Source organism: Micrasema longulum, unplaced genomic scaffold (genome assembly GCF_059751315.1).
Source record: "Micrasema longulum isolate JH-2025_06_02 unplaced genomic scaffold, ASM5975131v1 h1tg001820l, whole genome shotgun sequence".
Taxonomy (NCBI): domain Eukaryota; kingdom Metazoa; phylum Arthropoda; class Insecta; order Trichoptera; family Brachycentridae; genus Micrasema; species Micrasema longulum.
The window spans coordinates 106,999-128,861 of NW_028278994.1; the positions used below are offsets into that span (position 1 = coordinate 106,999).

The following is a 21,863-nucleotide window of genomic DNA, read 5'->3' on the forward strand; positions in this document are numbered from 1 at the left end:
TTCGTGTAATTTGTACCATTTGTATGTATTTTAATACCAAAAACACGTGTGAATTTTGTTCAGAGGAATTTCTCTTTTACGGCCCCAAGAGTGTTCATTGTTTTGGATGAACATATTAAATTCTCCAAAACGAAAGCCATTTTCAGAAGGAGTGTACAAGTTTGCATTTTGTCTAAGGGAAGAGGCCATTACAGGAGACTGCTGCGAGATATTGAATAGATTTTTTATGTACTATTAAGCGTGTTGTCCAGATATTTATTGCAATATATGTGTATATATGTTTTTAAAGGTATAGGTCAGCAAGTGGGAAAGAGAGGATAGGGAAGAAGAAAATTTAAAATACACCACGACGTGACACCCAGACCAATTGAGAATCAATCTTTCTTGGATTTTTTCTTGCAACTAGCGGGAATCTATCCCGCGTAGCCAGTTTTACAGCTGGTCGTCTAACCAACTGTGCCACAGCGCCTGTCTTTATTGATATATATACGTAATATTTATGTTATAATTTTGAATTATTATTCTTGCTATTATTGAATAATGTACGTGCTTCCACTTTCCATTATGTTGTATCCCAACTGAACACAGGGCACTTGGCCTCATAGAGCTAAAGATACGTTATGATTATTATTCTGTAATAAATATGTATTTGTTCAAATAAATAAAATAAACAAAAATACAGTGATTTGGCGATCCATCCTCTCTACCTACCCTTACGAGAAAACGGCGTGATGGCTTGTCGTTGTTGTTATTATTTCAATATTATTTTTCAAATGTTTCGCCTCCCTTGCTATAGTTCTATGTGGTATGTTCTCCAAAGGGTTGCTCCTCCTTCAGGGTGGATTCCCAGCTGATCTTCCATCTTTAAGAAGGTCTTCCACGAGCAGTGGCGAACGGCAACTTTTTTGATAGGTAAGCTTTATTTTTTTTCATAATTTGTACCTGCATGTACATACATACATACAAGTAATCTCGCAAATGAGTGGAGGCGTATAAAAAAAAAGTATATACAGGTACACGGATTCTTTTTCTATGGTTTTGTGTAAAAACAATTACATCTCTCCAGCTCCAGTTTCACCTGCTAGCAACAGAAGACGCAATACCTACTTATTTTTAATCAAAATAATTTTAACCAATAACCCAACAAACAAACAACAATTAATAACTTTGCTTAATATGTAGGTATATTCTCCATTATTTTAAGACAGTACATGTATGCAAAAGTTTAAAAAAATAAAATATGTTAAAAAATAAGGAAAATAAAATAAGTATATTCATAATTCCTTTTTGTTTGGCACTGATTAAAAACACCGTATATTTGTTTGTAATTTACATTTTATACTGCAAATATTTAGGTACTAATATAAAAGAAAATAAACATTTTATTGTAAGACGTCTGTTTCGGATTCATTTTCTTTTATTCAAGTGTCAAGCCATTCCTTCCTTTGATTCCGGTGGTCCTTGTTTTGAATCCCAATATACCTACTTCTCCCTGACGGCGAGTCAAGAAAGCAACGCTTGACAACACAACCAAAAAACCGTACCGCGAACAACAACGAAAACCGTACCGCGAGCGTGACAGTGATTTCGAATCACCAACATATAAGAAAACGTGCAAAGTGACCAGTGCAAACGATATCGGTGTCTTTCTGGACCAGTGCCAAAGGGAGGAAACCGTAAGTCCTTACTCCTTTCATTAATTCCAGGATTGACACTGAAAACCATAACGTCAATTAGTTTACCTAAAATAAAACGTTCCCTGTTTTCTTCGAACACGCGTATCGCGAGAGGGCAGGCCTTGTTTTACAGTCCCGAGGTCGAAGGTATCGAGCATCCAACATTTGGTCTATCTTGCGAACCGGATAATTAATATATTCGGACATTTTGCCCTTTCGCGACACGTTGTCGATGAAAATAAACCTGCATTGGTTAACGATTAAATTCTCATCGTATCATATCATATCATTAATTTATATTTATATATAATATAATATTAACCTATAATCATCATAAAAACATTAACAACATTCATTTACATAAATCTCTGTGAGCCTTTTCGTCATACTCTTTTTTTTATTTGCATCAAAACTTTTAAACTACCTTCTTCGCGCGTCAATAATAAGCGCGTGTACTGTCCCGCAAAGCAAACAATAATTTTTAGCAGTAGCATTTAGCATTTAGCATTAGCAACTTATAAATCATTTTCACTTATTTTAACTTAGAATCATGAGTGTTAGCGTAAATGTTTATACAACTAGGCGAAATCACGCGCTAAAAAGATTGAAGGATGCTTTACGATCGGGAAAAAACGCTATGTCCGATCCAGAAAACATTCCACGTTTTTTATCGTGGTGCGAGCGGCTAGATCCTATAATGGATATGTTTAACGAAACACAAATAAAAATTTTGTCCGAAATTTCTGAAGATGAAGCTGCCGTAAGGGAGAACAATGAGATTCAGGAACAAATGGATGAAATCGTGTGTGAGATTTTCAGCATCAAGCGACTGGTTTTACCGCCATTGAAGAAAGAAGTCCAGTCCGAAACGTGTGAAAAGAAGCACTACGCAAAATTGCCATTAATAAAATTACCTCTATTTACAGGTCAAATAAAAGAGTTTCCTGCGTTTTATGATTTATTTTTAAGTCTAGTGCACAGTAGAAACGACTTATCGAACGTGGAAAAGTTCCAATATTTAATATCGTCACTATCAGGGGAGCCTGTAAACATTATGCGAGCATATCCAATCACGGCTAATAATTATCGTGACGCATTTGATGCGTTAGTAGCGCGATATAATAATAAACGACATCTTGCATTTTTATGTTGGGAAGAGATTTTATATCAAAAACAAATTACTACTAATACTCCTCAGGCGTTAAGAAAAATTCTAGACATTTTTATGGAAAATATTTCTATCCTAAAGGGATTAGGACTTCCGACATCTGACTGGGATTTTATTCTCTTTAACACTCTTTTGACTAAACTCGATAAAAATTCACGCGAAGCATTTGAATTATCCATTAAAGGGGTAGATTTTCCAGTTTTTTCAACATTACAAGAGTTTCTTGTAGAAAGATGTCAGGCTTTGGAGAGATCACGTCTTTCCAGAGATCGTTCTCCTGACGTCATCGCCAAGAAGACTCCGTTTAACAAACCGAAATCCTCATCAACCTTATTGGCGAATACACAAACGTGTCCTTTGTGTTCGGAAAATCACTTTATATATTCATGCGAACGGTTTAAGGAGAAACCCACGAAAGAACGTTGGAATGTCGTTAAGCAACTAAAACTGTGCGTAAACTGCCTGAGATCAAATCATAACTTATCAAATTGCAAATCAACTTTCAATTGCAAAAAATGCAATTCTCGTCATAATACAAACTTGTGTTCTTCAAACGTCTCTGAAGTTCATAATTCACCAGAAGTTATCGCTTCCACTTCTAAAAATAATTATATCATTCCAGCTACTACTCTTAGCAATATGTATTCGGCATCACGCCCTACACCTTCTTTTGTCCTCTTAGCGACAGCTGAAGTTGAAGTAAAGGATTATTATGGCAATTATCAAGTCGTTCGTATTTTACTCGATCCTGGTAGTCAAATCAACATAATTTCAAATCGCTGCGTAAACAGATTAGGTTTAAAACGTTGTAAGGTAGATACCCCGATGTCAGGCATTGGTCAGGTACCTACTACCTCTTCTCATAAAGTGAGCATTGAGCTACGTCCAGTAGGTAAACCAGATCCAGTATATTTTACCGAAGCTGTCACACTAGAGCGTATTTGCGGTGACATGCCTACCCACCAAATCACTAGTCAATATCGTCACCTATCAAATATTGTGTTAGCTGATAATCGTTATAACCAACCTCGTCCCATTGATATTTTAATAGGCGGTGAGTTGTTTCCCAAGTTTCTTCTTTCAGGCAAATTAGAAGGAGATGAAGTGGTTCCGACAGCCGTAAATACCGTATTCGGTTGGATTTTGATGGGAAGAGTCTTGTCTGCTAACTCGAGCAATCAAATCAATTTACTGTCACATTCATTGTCTGTAATTGATGACACCCGACTGGATTGTGCTGTGCAACAACTTTGGGAGATTGAAAACATACCTAACATTGAGTCATCAAATTTCTCTATGGACGATCAACGATGTGAAGAGATGTACCAGAACACTCACTCCAGAGAGTCCGATGGGCGTTATGTAGTGAATTTACCTTTCCGCAATTCAGAGACACCATCGTTCGTCAATTCTTATTCAATTGCCCTGCGGCGATTCTATCATCTTGAAAAGCGCCTATTAAAAAATCATATTTTTTATAAGGAATACAATGATCATATCATGGAATATTTATCAAGCAATCATATGGAGCCCATTCCTCCCGGTGAATGTCAATCCTCATCTGCATATTATATTCCTCACCACGCAGTCGTGAAACCCGAAAGTCTTACGACAAAACTTCGCGTCGTTTTTGATGCTTCGGCCAAGGATGAGCGAGGTTCTTCATTAAACAACACCTTGTTGACAGGGTGTAAACTACAAACAGATATCGTAGAAATTCTTTTGAGATTTCGTCTTCATGCAATCGTCTTTACGGCGGACATACGTCAAATGTATCGCCAAATAAAAATGACTAAAGGTCATCAAGATTATCAACGTATTCTATTCCGTGGCTCTTCTAATGAACCCATTCGAGAATATCGACTCAACCGAATTGTTTTTGGAATTTCTTCGGCTCCTTTTCTTGCTATTAGAACTATGCATCAATTAGCACAAGATGAGAAAAATTCGTTTCCCCTTGCATCTAGCGTAATAATGAGAGACCTGTATGTTGATGACGTAGTATCGGGCTGTGATTCGCTAGAATCAGCTCGGAGTCTCCAGACACAATTAAACGGTATCATGTCTTCTGGAGGATTTGAGTTGAGAAAATGGTCAAGTAATGAACCACAGTTTCTGAATGCTATACCCGAAGAACACAGAGCTTCGTCACTACAATTCGATTCTAATCGTGATTTTATCAAAATTTTAGGACTTGAATGGAATTCTGTAGAAGATCAATTTATTTATCACATCAATCCGCTTAACCGATCATGCACAAAAAGGACTATGCTTTCAGAGCTAGCCCGTATATTCGACCCCCTAGGATTTTTATCGCCTCTAACATTCTTGGCCAAGTTATTAATACAACGACTTTGGCTGCTCGGGGTCTCTTGGGATAACCCCGTCCCGAGTGACATACATAACCTATGGGTAAGGTATACTACGCAATTACCTAATCTTACACAAATTAAAGTAAACCGACGTATAACTGACAACGGATCTCATGAATATCAAGTTCATGGATTCTGTGATGCCAGTGAATCTGGTTATGCCGCAGTTGTTTACTTACGCAGTTCGACAGCCAATCATCATCACCAGGTGGCACTTGTATGCGCCAAATCTCGAGTATCACCCGTAAAGCGCATGACGTTACCGCGTTTAGAACTCAGTGCAGCTTCATTATTAGCTGATCTCATGCATTACATTCTTAAAACACATTCAGAAATCAGCAATATAACAAAAGTATATGCATGGTCAGATTCAACTATCGTATTATCTTGGATTCAATCACAATCAACCCGATATAAGGTTTTTGTTGGAAATCGAATTTCCAACATTCAACGTAAGCTGCCGTGTGCTGAATGGAGGCACGTGCCTACCAGTCAAAACCCAGCTGATTGTGCTAGTCGAGGCTTGTTGCCCGATGACCTGATACATCATTCACTTTGGTGGATGGGCCCCTCATGGCTGAAATTGGAACTTAACGATTGGCCGAATTTGATAATTGGTAAATCTAATGACTTAGCAAGAAATATTGAATTAGAAAAACGACCTAACGTACTTGTTAACGACTCATGTCAGCGTCCATTAGAAGTGCTAATCACACGTTATTCTTCACTTAGAAAAATACAACGTATCGTAGTATACATATTACGTTTCATAAATTATTCTCTTATAAAAGATAAAGCACTTCGTCAACCTACAAATCAGAAAATGCATAAGGCTTTGATGTATCTTGTAAAATCTGTTCAAAACACCGCCTTCATTTGGGAAATTCAGAATCTGAAACTGGGAAAAGATTTACCGAAATCAATGAGAAAATTAAATCCCTTTATTAACAGTGAAGTATATACGGGTCGGTGGGGGAATAAAATCTTGAGATTTATCATACGACGCAAAACATCCAGCTTTATTGCCTCGAAAACATCTTATCGTATCAGTGCAAACAGCAAGTGGTTTGATCAAAAGACCACTTGTAAAGTTATGCCCTATTCCGGGTGAATAAGTATCGAGTTCTCATTCATAATCATCCATCATAAGACATTGTTTATAATCACCCATTATCACTTATTACCCATATTCACGCAGTCACAATCGTATTATTCAAACCTTCATCATATCATACATCACATCGGTCGGCATATTTCTTTAACCGTTAACCAAAACAGAACTATTTACTGGGAATATGCCGTCATATTCCGCAGCGCGGGGGAGTATGTTTCGGATTCATTTTCTTTTATTCAAGTGTCAAGCCATTCCTTCCTTTGATTCCGGTGGTCCTTGTTTTGAATCCCAATATACCTACTTCTCCCTGACGGCGAGTCAAGAAAGCAACGCTTGACAACACAACCAAAAAACCGTACCGCGAACAACAACGAAAACCGTACCGCGAGCGTGACAGTGATTTCGAATCACCAACATATAAGAAAACGTGCAAAGTGACCAGTGCAAACGATATCGGTGTCTTTCTGGACCAGTGCCAAAGGGAGGAAACCGTAAGTCCTTACTCCTTTCATTAATTCCAGGATTGACACTGAAAACCATAACGTCAATTAGTTTACCTAAAATAAAACGTTCCCTGTTTTCTTCGAACACGCGTATCGCGAGAGGGCAGGCCTTGTTTTACAGTCCCGAGGTCGAAGGTATCGAGCATCCAACAACGTCACTCCCATTATGCATACAAAAAAAAATCTTTTACGATATTTATTTTTTTTCTGAAAAATTTAAAAAAAACAATAGGATTAGATTTAAATTTATTTATTTATGCCAAAATACATAATTTTAACTTTACATATTACATTACCTAACATAACATAACAATAAGATTCATTAGAAATATTCGCAATAATATTGCAACAAAAATGTCATGTGACCATCGTGACCGCCGCGCTGCGCCGCGCCGGCCGTCAGCTTCGTTTACTTCTAAAATGAGAATGAATAATGCAAGAAATTGACGACACCGAGCGAGGCGCCACTAGCTAAAACGCGCGGACTAAAAAACTGGCGTCATATGTCAACAGAATACTATCAAACGAAAATGGTCTCTGGGAAATAACGCTTTAAATGCTACTCTCCAAATAGAGAAGCTTGAAATAATATCTGTAATCTGCAAGTGAACTTAGCAAGGAAAATATACGCACTGGGTTTTTGAATGTCAAAATACAGTTTACATTTTGTATTGAAAAATAAGCTGCAATAATCGGAACCGGGCAATGCGCTGGGTGCGCATTTAGCAGCTTATATTTATTTTTTGAGGAAGATATAAACAGTGACGTTAATTAATAATAAATAAAGATTATTTTATTTATTCTCCTATAATTAAAATTACTATAAAACATTATTATTGGTAGTGAAATATAATGGTAAGCTGCGAATAATCGATTATATGGACAGTTCGCCCCTGCGTGAAGCTGATTATGCAGTGCAACGTAAAAGGGTTTGGTGGTGTCCATTGTTCGAACATAACCGTACCGGTCCCTCCATGTTACGATGTCCTCCGTCTCACTTACCTCTATTAATCACCTCTCTAATTGAAATACATCCGGTGTATCCGAAGGTTTCTCTTTATCGCTCATTTAAACAATAAATACTAATAAGTAATAAAAACCAAACATAAGTTTTGGCAACACGTATAGAAAATAAAATCGATACCTGGTTTTTAGGTTTCGGGACAATAAACGAAAACAAATAATAACTACTGTAAACATTTGGTCATAAATATAATTAAATGTACACCCCTGTTGTTCAAACCAAATTTGTGAGTTATTTTATTAATTTTGAATGTATAAAAACACAATAATTGTTATCTAAGACAAATAAACATCCGCCACCACTGTAAGTCACAGACAATTTTATTAGTAAACGTATTATAAAATAGGCCGACTTATCTATTTTGATAAATAAAATATACAATAATTTAGCTTTTTTTGGTGCTGTTAATTGCTTAAAAAGTGAAGTTTACAGTTAAATAAATGTTGCGTTTACATAAAAATTAACAAAATGGTTTAGATTTAAAAAGTATAATAAAATAAATCATTTGCCTATTTTGTCAAAAACGTAACGCACTAACCACAGTAGTCTTTGATATTTACTAGGCATAAAAACGACAAAATATTTTTAAAACAGCATTACTCTAAGTAGCGTTTTTATTTATTTACAAAGCCATTATTATTTTACGGTAGGTTCTGATTTTTCTGTACTCATACTTGTCTTTGGCATAAATACGCTATATCTGTTTTTTGTCTGTGCGTGTTTACGTCGTAAATGTTTGACGTCCGTGTCGTGCGTGTTTTCTTTTCGGGTTCGTATTTTATTTGATTTTTATATAAAAATGCCTTTGAAGTTTTAAAAATAACAAACTTTCAAGTATTAATTGAATTACCTTTAAACGTTGCATTTATTGATGCAACTAACGCCATTATTGTGCAACCGATCCACATACAAAATTTACTGTTAGCGCGAGTTTTAGTCTACTTTCTACCGTAATTAGAAGCTAATTGTGCTAGTTTTAAAATGTTTTGTATGTATTAAATGTGGTACATTTGTTTTTCAGCGGGATCGCAACAAAATTAAGGATTAACTTTGAAAATGCCGCAGGAAATTAAGCGAAATGCCGAGAGAAGGTCATCTTTGGTAAACTTTGTAAGTGTATCCAATGTTTTTAGTAACTTGGTTTGAATTTTTACCCAATCAATTATCTAATTATTGAGTCGAGTAACTGGCGTGAGCTTACGGCCACTAGCATTAAACGTTATTTTTAAATCAATGGTTTGTGTCAACAATGTTTTTTCATACATTGGCATGTAACAATAATTTATTTCAAGTAATAAATAAACATTGAGGTATATTGTGTATCAATACACTATAAATGACATATTGCTCGAAAGGGCGAAATAAGAGACCTGGGTATAGTGTTTGATGTAAAACTAGATTTCGTTAGCCATATTAACAACGTAAAAAACAAAAGCATGAAAACATTAAACATTTTCCTGCTTCGCATTGTCAAGGACTTTAATTCTCTTAAAGTAGTAAATATTTTGTATGTAGCACTACTTCGTAGTCAGTTAGAATCAGTAGCGTGCCTAGGGTTTACGAGTAAGGCAAGCCCATATATATATATTTTAAATTCACATGTGGTGTAATTGTCTGACAGCCTCATAGTATAGTGGCCAGCGCATTTACCTACCATGTAAAAGGTCTCGGGTTCGATTCCCGACATGGTTGATATGAAATATTTATTTAAAAAGGTGTTTTTACACTAGAATGTGTCATAGTCCCTGGACTGGTACTTGAAGCGTAAGACTGATCATCTTACATTTATGTAGCAAAAATGATCAAGATACAATGCGATTGCAGTACTCTATGCACCATTAGGTGCGGAAAAGGAATGGTGATGAATTAATTTGTGTGAAAACATGATGTGAGCTTTCTTCACTACAGTTGTACAGTCTACAAAGCATCCAAAAGGCATATTATGACGAATAACAATATTTTTTTAAAATATGCATAGGATAATCTTTCTGAGGTCGTTTAAATAAACGAAATAAAGAAAACACAATATTATTTTATATAAAGGAATTCCTCAGATATCAACCATTACCAATAAGTAACATCAATATAATATAGCGTGCGTAGAGTTGAATAGTAGTCATCGGAACCCATAGATACATAAATATAAATTATAATTGAAATTAGATATAGGAAAAGGAAAGTAGATAGGCAAATAAAAAAGAAACGTCGGCCATCTCCGAATTCATTTTATATATGACGTTTGCACAAAATTAAGTAAATTATCGTAAATTTTAACCAGTACGGGTCTTTATACAATTAAGATAAAAAAAACCGTTTAAAATTATCAAATTCCGTAAAAAATATCATAATAAACAATCGTAAAGTTTGTTCGATACGAAATACGAGAGGCGCTCTCTGTCAACTTTACTCTAAAGAAGCTGGCTTCAGATTCCCATATAAAACTCAACATATACAGACAAACATTTGTTGAGTTTACTGTTTGCATCACATGCGAGTTGCACCGTGAAATAAGCCCCATAAGAAGCCCACGTGCGTGAGCAAGATAAGAAGACATTGTCGTTCGCGCACACAGATTTCATGCGGTTCGGATCTCGGGATGCGAACAGTACCAACGTCGAATAGATCTCTAATTCTTATGCGGCGCGAAATTTAAACAACGAAATGAATTATTTTTAAGCGTTTGGTTCAGATTTGGTAATTTTGAAATAAAATTAATAGGCAAGCCCGGCTTATGGGCTTCTATGGAAATACCGCCACTGGTTAGAATATAATTCCACTGTGTAGTCTCCTCAGTATAAATTACACATTAGGAACATAGAGAGAATTCAAAGAAAGTATTTGAGATTCAATTTTTTTAAATTAAATACTCCCTTAGATAACATAAATTACACGTATCACTTTAAATTTAATTTTATTAGAAGATCGTAGAATAATAAATGACCTTCTTTTTTTATTTTAAATTCGGAGCTCGATTGTTGTGGACTCCTGAATCTTATTAACTTCAAAATACCGAATCGAGTCACTAGAAGTACGGACTTGTTTGCAACTACGAGTACATACGTAGGTACTAACTATGCCCGAAACTCTCCTATTTCGCGTTTACATTTCTTAGCCAACAAATTTACTTGTGATATAGACATTTTTAATACAACAATTATTCATTTGAAAACAGTCTTAAATGCATTGTTTAAAACTAATTATTAAAGTCGTAATAAAACTTTCTTTTTCATGCAATTTTTTCTCTGTTTTTGATGTGTATTATCTTATCTCTTTCTGAAATTTATTTATCAAATATTTTTGCACTACAACAGGCCAGGAAGCCCAATTACAGTGGTGAATTACATTACAAAACACCCAGGCTTGAGAAAAATCACATTGATTTTTTGTGTTCTCACCGGAAATCGAACTCGGAACCTTCCTTGTATATATTATATTCTTACATATACTTACTGTTAACTAATTTTTATTATTTGTTTTTAACATTAATTTGTTAATACCAAGTTATTTACAATTAGCTTTTTATTCTAACATTTTTTTTTAATCCATATTTTTTCTATTTTATTATGCAAAGTTACACTTTTTATTTTGCATTACAGCATGCATTTTTGTTTCTACATGTATACAAAAAAAATGCTTTGTTTATTTTTTAAATTATTACTCACTTTGTTTGTATTTACCTGTATATTTTTTTGTAAATGCCCCTTGGGCGTATTGTAAAATTAAATAAATAAAATAAATATAACCAGAGTAAGCATAAGTGCTCGAAATATGGTCCCTCGACCCCCGGCCGATTGGCATATGTTTGATAGAACCTGCTTTAGTCTGTTGCGAGCATTCCTCGGCTGCTTTTGAATGTTTGTGTCTCCTCGCAATACTAAAATGCCTGCATCTACCTGAGACATTGCACAAATCGTTTTGGAAAATATAGAAAAAACAATACCTTTCACCGGTAATTGACATTTTCATCCGAATCAGTATTTGTTTAAAATAGCTATTTTGATGTTGAAAATGTGTTTTATTAATATGTTACCAGTACTATTGCCCTAAAAATTTCGCAGTAAAAAAGGACCAAATACATAATTAATACAAATAAATACTTGGCAGATAATGTTATTTTTTTAATCTTCTGGTAGTCATAATTATTATTACAATTCACCAATACCTAGACTACACCAGCGGCCAGCGGCTAGGTAACGAGTGTGGTGAAGTTGGTATATTTCCTCTGTCTTTATATAATTATAGGTGAAGTATTCAAAAGGTTATAAATTAATCTGTATAAAATTTCTTAATATTGTTCTTTATTTACTATTTTTTCTCATGTATCTCTATAATAATGTATATACTTATGTGTATATATATATATATATACATGCATGTATGTATGTGTGTGTGTGTATGTATGCAAATGCATGTGTAGGTTTGAGGTCTTGGATTAGCATGGAAGGAGCAGATAGACCTTTAAAAAAAAATAGAATTAAAAATAAATGCATACTGCAAATAAATCATATTTTCATAATTTCAGCATATGTTAATTTGGTTTTTATTTTATTTTTCTTTTCTTCTCTTTTCATGGTCATGTCATGCCGTATATATGTGCTATTATTACTATTTAAGAATTATAAAAGGAATGGCCCACGCTCAGACGCTGTAGTCTTTGTGGGCATTTTTTCCAATTCATGTTATAGCTTAATTTTAAGATGCATTTTTCCAAAGTGTATTTTTGTAATTATATTTCTATGTAAATAATATATCTATGGATTTTTTTTTTAATGTGTGCGTGTTTTTACATGTAAATTGATTAAATTTTTTTTTATGTACCTATATACCTTTTTTGGTACATTTCCTTATTTTTACTTATTATTGTATCTTTTAGTTTTTATTACGTTATCTTTAATTTAAACTAAATGTATGTACTTATGTTTCACTGCTGCACTTAAATGTATTTCTAATAAATGTAAAAGCCCGTAGGGCGTGTAAATTAATAAATAATTAAATTATATATTATAAAAAAACTAATGTATGCATTATTTATCATTCGTTTAAGTAAAAAACATGAATTCACGAAAGTGCTATTATCTCAGTTTCACGTTTCTATGGCCGATTGCTTTTTGCATAACTAATTTCAATTCATACTCTGGGAAAACCTCGTACGAACATTTTGCTGAGATCTCTCTTCATTGTTTGACCAGAAGTGTATCAATGCTTCTTTTAAGCAGAGTCGTCTCATATTCACTACCCTCAAGCACTGGGACAACTGTTTTGACCCGTAGGAATAATGGCCTAGCTTTGTTCATCGATAATTATTTTATTTTCCATTACAGCCCCCGCTGTCTCCCTCCGTGTGTGCCGACATCAGCGACGGTGAGCTGGTCTCCGTGAGCGTGCGCGAGCTGAACCGTCGCCTGAAGCAGCGAGGGCTGAGCCGGGAGCAGGTGGCGCGGATGAAGCAGCGGAGGAGGACGCTGAAGAACCGAGGGTACGCGGCTTCGTGCCGGGTCAAGCGGATCGAGCAGAAGGACGAGTTGGAAACAGAAAAATCACAGGTCATTTCACGAGCGACTGCATCATTAGACTAACGATTGGGAGGGTTGAAAGCAAAGATGCCTCTGTCTATGATCACAACTTATTACAATACTAGAAGTAAAGACAAATTAGTAATCCCGAAATTAAAGCTAGGCAAGGTAAGCACATTGTTTGTGGGGCACTGCGTACGCTTACAATTAATGTTAAGCAAACATTAGTCCAGAGTATACTTCTTCCACTCCTTGACTACGCGGATGTATGTTATCCAGATGCTAACTCTGAATTGCTTGATAAGTTAGAACGATTGCAGAATATTTGTATTCGTTATATCTTTAATCTTCGCAAATTTGACCACATAACCGAGTATCGCACGCAACTACACTGGTTCAGTATCAGGCATAGAAGAAACATTCACATTCTATCACTTCTTCACAATATTTTAAATAATCCCACTTCGCCTGTTTATCTGAGAGAGCTCATCCAACCTCTTTCACAACACGGACTATCTCTTCGTTCTAGTAACGAGAGAACCCTTTAAATACCCTGTCATCGCTCTAATTTTTTTGCCTCCTCTTTCACAGTAGTAGCCGCTCGATTGTGGAATAATCTACCCACTAATGTTAGAGACGCCCCTTCTTTATTTACATTTAAGTCAAGATTGAAATGTCACTATCTAAATATTTAAATTGTTCCTTTATCCTTCTTCTTTCCTTCCAATCCCCTCTCCTCTCTTCATAGTATAGTGTTATTATTTTTTTTATATGTATATATCTATTTTTGTTAATCTTTGCTTTTAATTTTTGTATATAATTGTACGATTAAATATGTCCATGTATTTATAATTTTCTCAAACTGAACGGTTTGGGTAGGTAGGAAGAAATTGCCTTAAGGCAATATGCCCGCCCTTATATGTATATTTATTGTATATGTATATAAAGTGTCAAATAAAATAAATACGCTTCTGCAATAGAATACCTGACAATGTCCTTAACATGACAGACAATAAATTCAAAATGTTTATAAAAGGCGTACTTCTAAAAAAGGCCTATTCTGGACTAAATGAGTACATGGAAGACAGCAGTATATGGAACTGACAATATTATTTTATTTGTGTTAATTTATTTGATTGTTTTTAGAATGTGTATTTATTTATTGAAACTTGACTTTCTCTTTGTGTTGTTTTGTTTGTTCATATATATATATATATATTGACTTTTAATAAATCTCTTTCTTATGGAATAATTTGTAGGGAGGAGCCCTATAATTATCATATTAAGCCTTTAGGAACCGTACAAAAAGTAATTATTAAAATTATATTTAAATTTATTTCAACAGAGAGGGAAAACATTTTTGAGAAGGGAATATGGAAGTCTTGGCATTTTCAGGGCTTATTTATTTATTGTGGATAACTTATATAGCGCCATTTTCGTAATAAAATACCTCAAGGGCGCTTTACATGGTGATTCTATTGTTAAGTTAATTTAATTGAAGCTTTAAATTTGTAATTTAATTAAAATAATTTATTTTGTTGTCACGTGCTACGGATTTATTCAAATGATTTAGAGAACAAGTGGGTTTTAAGTTTTTTCCGAAACATCACTTCACTTTCACAGTCTCGCACCTCTGCTGGGAGAGCATTCCATGCCATAGGGCCTGCGACCGCAAATGCGCGCTCACCAAATTTAGTGCGCTGTTTGCGTAGAGGTATAATAACTTTTCCTCTCGCCGTAGACGTAGCTGATCTAAGCGTGAGACGCCTGTCAGCTAGTTCATCTGGAATGCATAGTTCCCTTAGATATTCCGGAGCCGAGTTGTGCAGTGACTTATACATAAGCCAACAGAGTTTGTATTCGACCCTCTGTGGAAAACGTAGCCAGTGTAGTTCCCGAAGTAGTGGAGTGATATGACTGAACTTAGAGATTCCGAAAATAAGTCTCGCTGCGGCATTCAATACAGATTGTAGGCAAGTCATTTTGTTCATTGGTAGACCTGCATAGATACCATTACAATAATCGACTCTAGACACTACAAACGCATTTATTAATTGACGGGCGGCATCAACCGGCAAATTTTTGCGTATGCATTTAATTTGTCTCAGCTGGTAGAAGCATGAACTTATCGTTCTACTAATTTGAGCGTCAAGAGATAGGTCAGAATTGAGTAAAACTCCCAGTAGTTTAACGGTGGGTAAAACGGCACTCCCTACATTGGGTAGAGCCGTATCCTGGATCAAATTCTGTCGTCTGGCTGAAGCCACCCACAGTTGTTCAGTTTTTGATGGGTTTAATGTTAGTCTGTTTTCAGCCATCCAGTTTCCTATTTTCTTGATGCATCCATCAATTAAATTGACAAGCACACTTCTCTCGCCTGGTTTGCAATAAAAATAAATCTGCGTATCATCTGCATAGCAGTGCGACCACAATCCACATTCTTTGATAATGTTCTCTATATCTTTAGTGTAAAGGAGATAGAGAAGTGGTCCGAGTACTGACCCTTGAGGCACTCCTGTAGACACCCGAAAGTTGGTTGAGCTTTTACCCTGGAACACGACTGCATATTCTCTTTTATTAAGATATGAACTGAACCACATATGTGCCTGATCACGTATACCATAAGTTTTCTCCAGACGTTCAAGCAAAATATTATGGTCTACAGTATCAAATGCAGCACTCATGTCCAGAAGAGCCATCAACACCAGATTACCAGAGTCCACCGACGTTATAATGTCAGACAGTACTCTTATCACTCCCGTCTCCGTGGAATGAAAACGTCGGTATGCCGATTGCCTTACCGAAAATAAAGAATTCCGCTCGATATAGTTAACGAGCCTGTGAGAAACTATTTTTTCTAGTATTTTTGATACGATGGGAAGATTTGAAATAGGGCGAAAACTGGAAAGATCTTCCACATCTAGTTGGGAATTTTTTAAAAGTGGAGTTACATTTGCTTTTTTTATGGCTCTTGGAACAATGCTGCGCTCCATGGATGTATTAAATAAATCTGTTAAAAATGGAGCTAATACGTTAATGCATTTTTTCAAAAGCCATGTTGGCATCGGATCTAATATACATTGTTTGTTGGGTAATGCCGCAACAATTTTTTTAACCTCATTTATAGACGTTGGTTCAAATTTACTGAATTTTTGAAGGGCATTATCTAAAATTACAGGTTTTTTCGCTGAACTACACGCCAGTCTGATTTTTTCGACTTTATTTGTAAAAAAGCCGGCAAAATCAGTGGCAGTAGCGCTTGTGTTAGATGTCTCTGCTATACAGTCACCACGAACAGATTGAAGGCTTCGCCAGAGTTGTTTTGGAGACTTTTTCTGTTCAGTGATTTTTGTACACCAGAAACTAGATTTTATTTCTTTTATAAATGTCCTATAAGAGGCTTGCATATCTAACCATATTGATCGGTCCAAAGTTGACAGTGTGTTTCTGTATTTGCGTTCTAGACGTCTTAGCTCTTTCTTTTTGAGTCGACAATTTTCGTCAAACCATGCATCAGATTTCCTTTTTCGAATAGTTTTCGTAGTAAATGGTGCATGTTTGTCTATCAGGTTAGATAGTAGCTTATGACTTGTCATTGGCTGGTTTAAGTGGCTACTTTACACAATGTGTAACATTCACCATTCTGCCCATGTTTGAACATCCACATTACCTCAACTCTTCCATCTGTTGACTTTTGTGAAGTAAAAGAGCCAAAACCTTTATCACGTGGGTGAGATTCATCCGGCTGAACCAAATCACCTACTAGGCAACGCTTGAAAACAATTTTCCAATTTTTATACTTCTCCTTTTACCAGGTAGTTAATTCAGCAATTTATCATTCATCATTTATTTATTCATACATATAGAAATAATTAGGTAAAATTAGGTATATATTTAAAAAAAACACATTAGTATACATAATATCCAAAGAATAATATGTTAAAAAAGTAAGAGAATCTTGTAACGAAAAACTCCCTCAGAGACGTGAAAAATGTCAATGTCCAAAGTGATATTGTTCAACATAGAGATAGAGACAGGCATAACCATTGGCAGGTTGGTCCTGTATATTGGAATGTGAAACAGTCTATGTTGACGCTGTCTAAGGTAATTATCAGGAACATAAAAGCTAATGCTCCGCATAATTTCAGGGTTGTCAATAATACCGCGCAACAATCGAAAGAAGTGCGTTGTTAAATACACATTCCTTCTAGTCTTCAAACTGCTGTAACCGAGCATACCCTGGAGGAACTCAGTGGGATAAAGCCATGGATAATATCCGCACTCCCTCGTGTAGAGAAACCGAAGAAATTTCTTCTGAACCCTCTCCACCATAAGAGAGTACTTCAACTCACACGGTCCCCAAATCATGGAGCCACTCTCGAGTCTACTTCGCACCAATGAGTTATAAAGAATTCTCAGTACTCGTGTACTACCAAAAACCCTAGCAGTACGCAAGACGAATCCTAACAATGTTTGAGTATGTCCAAATGCTTGCAGACTGGCTGGATTTCCTACCTAGGGAGCTATTCATAATCTAGGAGGCAATCCAGCCAGTATGTAAGCATTTGAAATTAAAATTATACTTCACAAAAAGTCAATGTTTCCCTCCAACCAATTATTTCAGGAAGCTGAACTTTTGAAGCTACGAGAAATCTTTTGCCAGCAATGTCTAAAATATGGTTTTATGCGCCAAAATTTATTTCCTAAAAAATTTAATAGATCTAGTCAAAGATTGAATATAACACTGCTTTAGTGTGTCCAAATGCTTGCAGATTGGTTGGATTTCCTCCCTAGGAAGTTATTAATATTTAAATTTATTGCAACAGAGAGGGAAAACATTATTGAGAAGGGATATTCCCTTCTCAATAATGTCAAGCTTATGACCTGTCATTGGCTGGTTTAAGTGGCCACTTTACACAGTGTGTAACATTCACCATAGGTCATACACCCTGTAAATGCCTAGACTTCCATATTTCCTTCTCAATAATGTTTTTTTCCCTGTTGCAATAAATTTAAAGGTTAAATAGTTGACTTGAAATCCCTTATTGTAAATCCAGACTCGGGCAAAGACACTCATTTTTCATATCCCTTAAACAGTTCAATGCATTTCATAAAGACAGTATGATAGATATTAATTATTTAAATATATTTCGATTTAAATTTTTGTTGAAATTATGGATAAAAAAAACCGATTTAAATACAGTGAAACCTCTATCTATCGTTCCTCGAATAATCGTTTTCCCGGATGTGTCGTTTATTTCTTCCAACTCCGAAATACTTTCATATAAAACATACAAAAATTGATCGCATCGATCCTTTCTCTATCCACCATTTTACCGCATTCATCGTTTGAATTACGATGCGTATTTGACATATTTAGTGTATGCTCTAATGCGCAGAACGTTTGAAAGAGAAAGAGAGATATAATGACAATTATAACAAGATAAGGTTTCTGAAGATGATTGGCTAAGACTTGAAACAGACGAATTTCAACAATTTTGTGGGATAGAAACTATCGAAAGCTTGTGTGACGCAAGGAGACAGTTGAGGAGGTCGATATCGATGAAGAGGAGCCGCCGCCTGTGCCTTCATTTTCAGAAGCATTCACCATCTTCGAAAGATCAAAAACATTCTACTACTCACATTCAATAACTGATGCCGAAAAAAATATTTCCATTTGTGTCAGACAACAACTAACATTGTGCCAACAACTAACATTCTTTTATTAAAATTAATACAATGATAACATATTGCAACAGAGATGAAGAACATTTAAGAGAAGGTAATATAGAAGTCTAGGCATCTACAGGGCTTATGACCTGTCAATGGCTGGTTTAAGTGGCCACTTTACACACTGTGTATCATTCACCATTCTGCCCATATTTGAACATCTATATTCCTTCAATTCTTTCATCTGTTGATGTTTGTGAAGTTAAAGAGCTGAAACCTTTATTTATGCGGGTGAGATTCATCTAATTGAATTATTTCACCTACATACTAGGCAACGCCTGAAAATGTAATTTTTTTAATTTCTACACTTCTTCGTGGACCAGGTAATTTATCAACAATATTTTGAGTTTGTCCAAATTTTTGTAGACAAGGACTGGATTCAACTCCCCGGGGAGCTGTTTATATGAACATATTACAACAGAGATGAAGAACATTTAAGAGAAGGTAATACTTAACTTCACAAACATCAACAGATGAAAGAATTAAAGGAATATAGATGTTCTAATATACGCAGAATGGTGAATGTTACACAGTGTGTAAAGTGGCCACTTAAACCAGCCATTGACAGGTCATAAGCCCTGTAGATGCCTAGACTTCTATATTACCTTCTCTTAAATGTTCTTTATCTCTGTTGTAATATGTTAATATAAACAGCTCCCCGGGGAGTTGAATCCAGTCCTTGTCTTCAAAAATTTGGACAAACTCAAAATATTGTTAATACAATAATAATAACAAAAAATATGTATTTGTGTTTTTCAGGAATGGCGCGATATGGAAGTAATGCAAGATGACAATAATCGAATGCGGGAAGAAATATCGGCGCTTCGAGCTAAATACGAAGCTCTTAAACGGTTCGCCATGCACAAGAATATTCCTCTGCCGCCAGACCTACAAATGATGCCATAGTACCAAACTGGCATTTACATAGACACTATATTAGATTTATTACAGTGATCGAAACTCTACACATTTCCTTTCTTTATTCTTCTATAGACCTTAAAATTTAGCTTGATTAAAATGACAGCTGTCAAACTCGTGTCAATAGTGACGGGAAATTACTGATCACTGATCATGTACCGATCAAATCGATTTTATCAGTTTTTTCATGCAAACATGAAACTCTGTTTCCGAAAATTGATATAAAAATGCAAAAACAAAGCTATTATCGTGTTAACAAATTACAACAGGGACGGAGAATACCTTAAATAAGGGAATATGGAAGTCTAGGCATTTACAGGGCTTATGACCTGTAATTGGCTGGTTTAAGTGGCCACTTTACACACTGTGTAACATTCACAATTTTTGCCTATGTTTGAACATACAAATTTCTTCAATTCTTCCATTTGTTGATGTTTGTGAAGTTAAAGAGCTGAAACCTTTATTGTTGTGAAGAGATTCATCTGACTGAATTATTTCACATACTAGGCAGTGTGTTGAATTCACCAAAAAAAGACATTTATACTTTTTTCGTGAACATTATCAAATGAATAATTTTTTTATTCGATCAAATTACATTGATCAATTTGTCCATCTCTAACGTTTTTGCAAAATAATGTAACCTTGTAAGAACTTCGTTAATAATTAGGTTTATTTTTATTTATTTTTTTTAGTTTTAAAGCTGATTTTATATATTTATGTTGATTTATATGTCAAGCATTGTATCAAAAAAATAAATTAACTTACCAAATACGAATGATTTTTCGTGTGTCAATATAAATCACTGCTTAGACGTTACTACAAAGTTATGTCGTCAGTTTTTCTGACAACTGTCATTCTAATCATGCTATATTTTAAGGACTATAAGTCGTTTGTTGTTGGCAGTTGGGATCCACCTCCATCCGCTGCTGTCTTCAGCGCTCCGGAAGAGAGACGCAGGTCGTTTCTGTCACAAAGTCTGTCCATCTTGTACAATTTCCTTCCGCAAAATCAAACTCCCTCGACTCGTCCTCGTATCACCGAGTTTCCACGCTGTCTCTTCACCTCGTAACGTGGCCGAAATACCTGAAAACACAGAAAGTGGAAGAAAGACGCTGTTCAAGACTCAATCCTCGGATTATAGAAACATTAGTCCTATGAGCTGTCCGTGGTATCCTATATTTTTTCAATTTCTATCGATCAAGGTCGACCCTGCCAGGGATCGAACCCGGGACCTTGAGCGTCGTGGGCGAGCGTGCCGACCAATTTACCACATAGCAGAGTTATTTTCACTCGATTTCTATTTTCAGGACTTTTACCCGAGGGTAACCATCAAGTTAAAAGCAGTCATCCGGGCTTCCTGTTCTGTTTCACACACAGAACTGTATTCTTCACCTGCCCAGTAATTAAAAGTAATATCTAACTTTTGTTTTATGTATCTAAAAAAATATTTAAATTTTTTGATTATTTACAAAAACTACCATTCAGCGAAAAAAGTATACATTTTTGTACACAAAATTCCATATCAAAATATTTATTTTTATTAAGAAAAATGTAACTTTAACTGTGTTACGATCTTGGCAACAGTTTTTTTTCTATCACAAATGGATGTGCATATATTAAAAATAATTTTATCATAGATGAATAATTATTATTACTTAATTAAATTGTAAATAAAATTTATTTTAAAATATGACTAATAGTTTATTTTATTTATTATTTATTTTTGTCAATGATACAGTATAGTCTAAGTAAGCCGAATCCACTTTAAACCGAACTTCCAGTAATCCGAACTATTGCTTCGGGCGTTGGGGTCGCCTTCTGTTTGATGTGCGTATGCGGTTTCTG

The 21,863-nt window shown here is 35.3% G+C and overlaps 2 protein-coding genes across 2 annotated transcripts; both read left to right on the forward strand.

Moving 5' to 3' along the window:
* The first annotated feature begins 1,427 nt into the window (after window positions 1–1,427).
* On the forward strand, window positions 1,428–6,884 carry LOC148273873 (uncharacterized). The gene has a single exon (XM_088238028.1). The coding sequence runs from the start codon at window positions 2,227–2,229 to the stop codon at window positions 6,325–6,327; it is 4,101 nt and encodes a 1,366-aa protein (XP_088094154.1). The 5' UTR covers window positions 1,428–2,226; the 3' UTR covers window positions 6,328–6,884.
* A 1,673-nt stretch (window positions 6,885–8,557) lies between these two features.
* On the forward strand, window positions 8,558–20,774 carry maf-S (MAF bZIP transcription factor K). The gene is made up of 4 exons (XM_088238025.1): window positions 8,558–8,626; window positions 8,879–8,967; window positions 13,179–13,400; window positions 19,860–20,774. Exons 2-4 carry the CDS (start codon window positions 8,914–8,916, stop codon window positions 20,004–20,006), a joined length of 423 nt encoding a protein of 140 aa, XP_088094151.1. The 5' UTR covers window positions 8,558–8,626; window positions 8,879–8,913; the 3' UTR covers window positions 20,007–20,774.
* The last annotated feature ends 1,089 nt before the right edge of the window (window positions 20,775–21,863 follow it).

Coding starts and splice junctions, on each gene's coding strand:
- LOC148273873 (XM_088238028.1), top strand. CDS start 2,227: ATGAGTGTTAGCGTAAATGTTTATACAACTAGGCGAAATCACGCGCTA.
- maf-S (XM_088238025.1), top strand. CDS start 8,914: ATGCCGCAGGAAATTAAGCGAAATGCCGAGAGAAGGTCATCTTTGGTA. Junction 8,968..13,178: donor GGTCATCTTTGGTAAACTTT/GTAAGTGTATCC, acceptor TTTCCATTACAG/CCCCCGCTGTCTCCCTCCGT. Junction 13,401..19,859: donor TGGAAACAGAAAAATCACAG/GTCATTTCACGA, acceptor TGTGTTTTTCAG/GAATGGCGCGATATGGAAGT.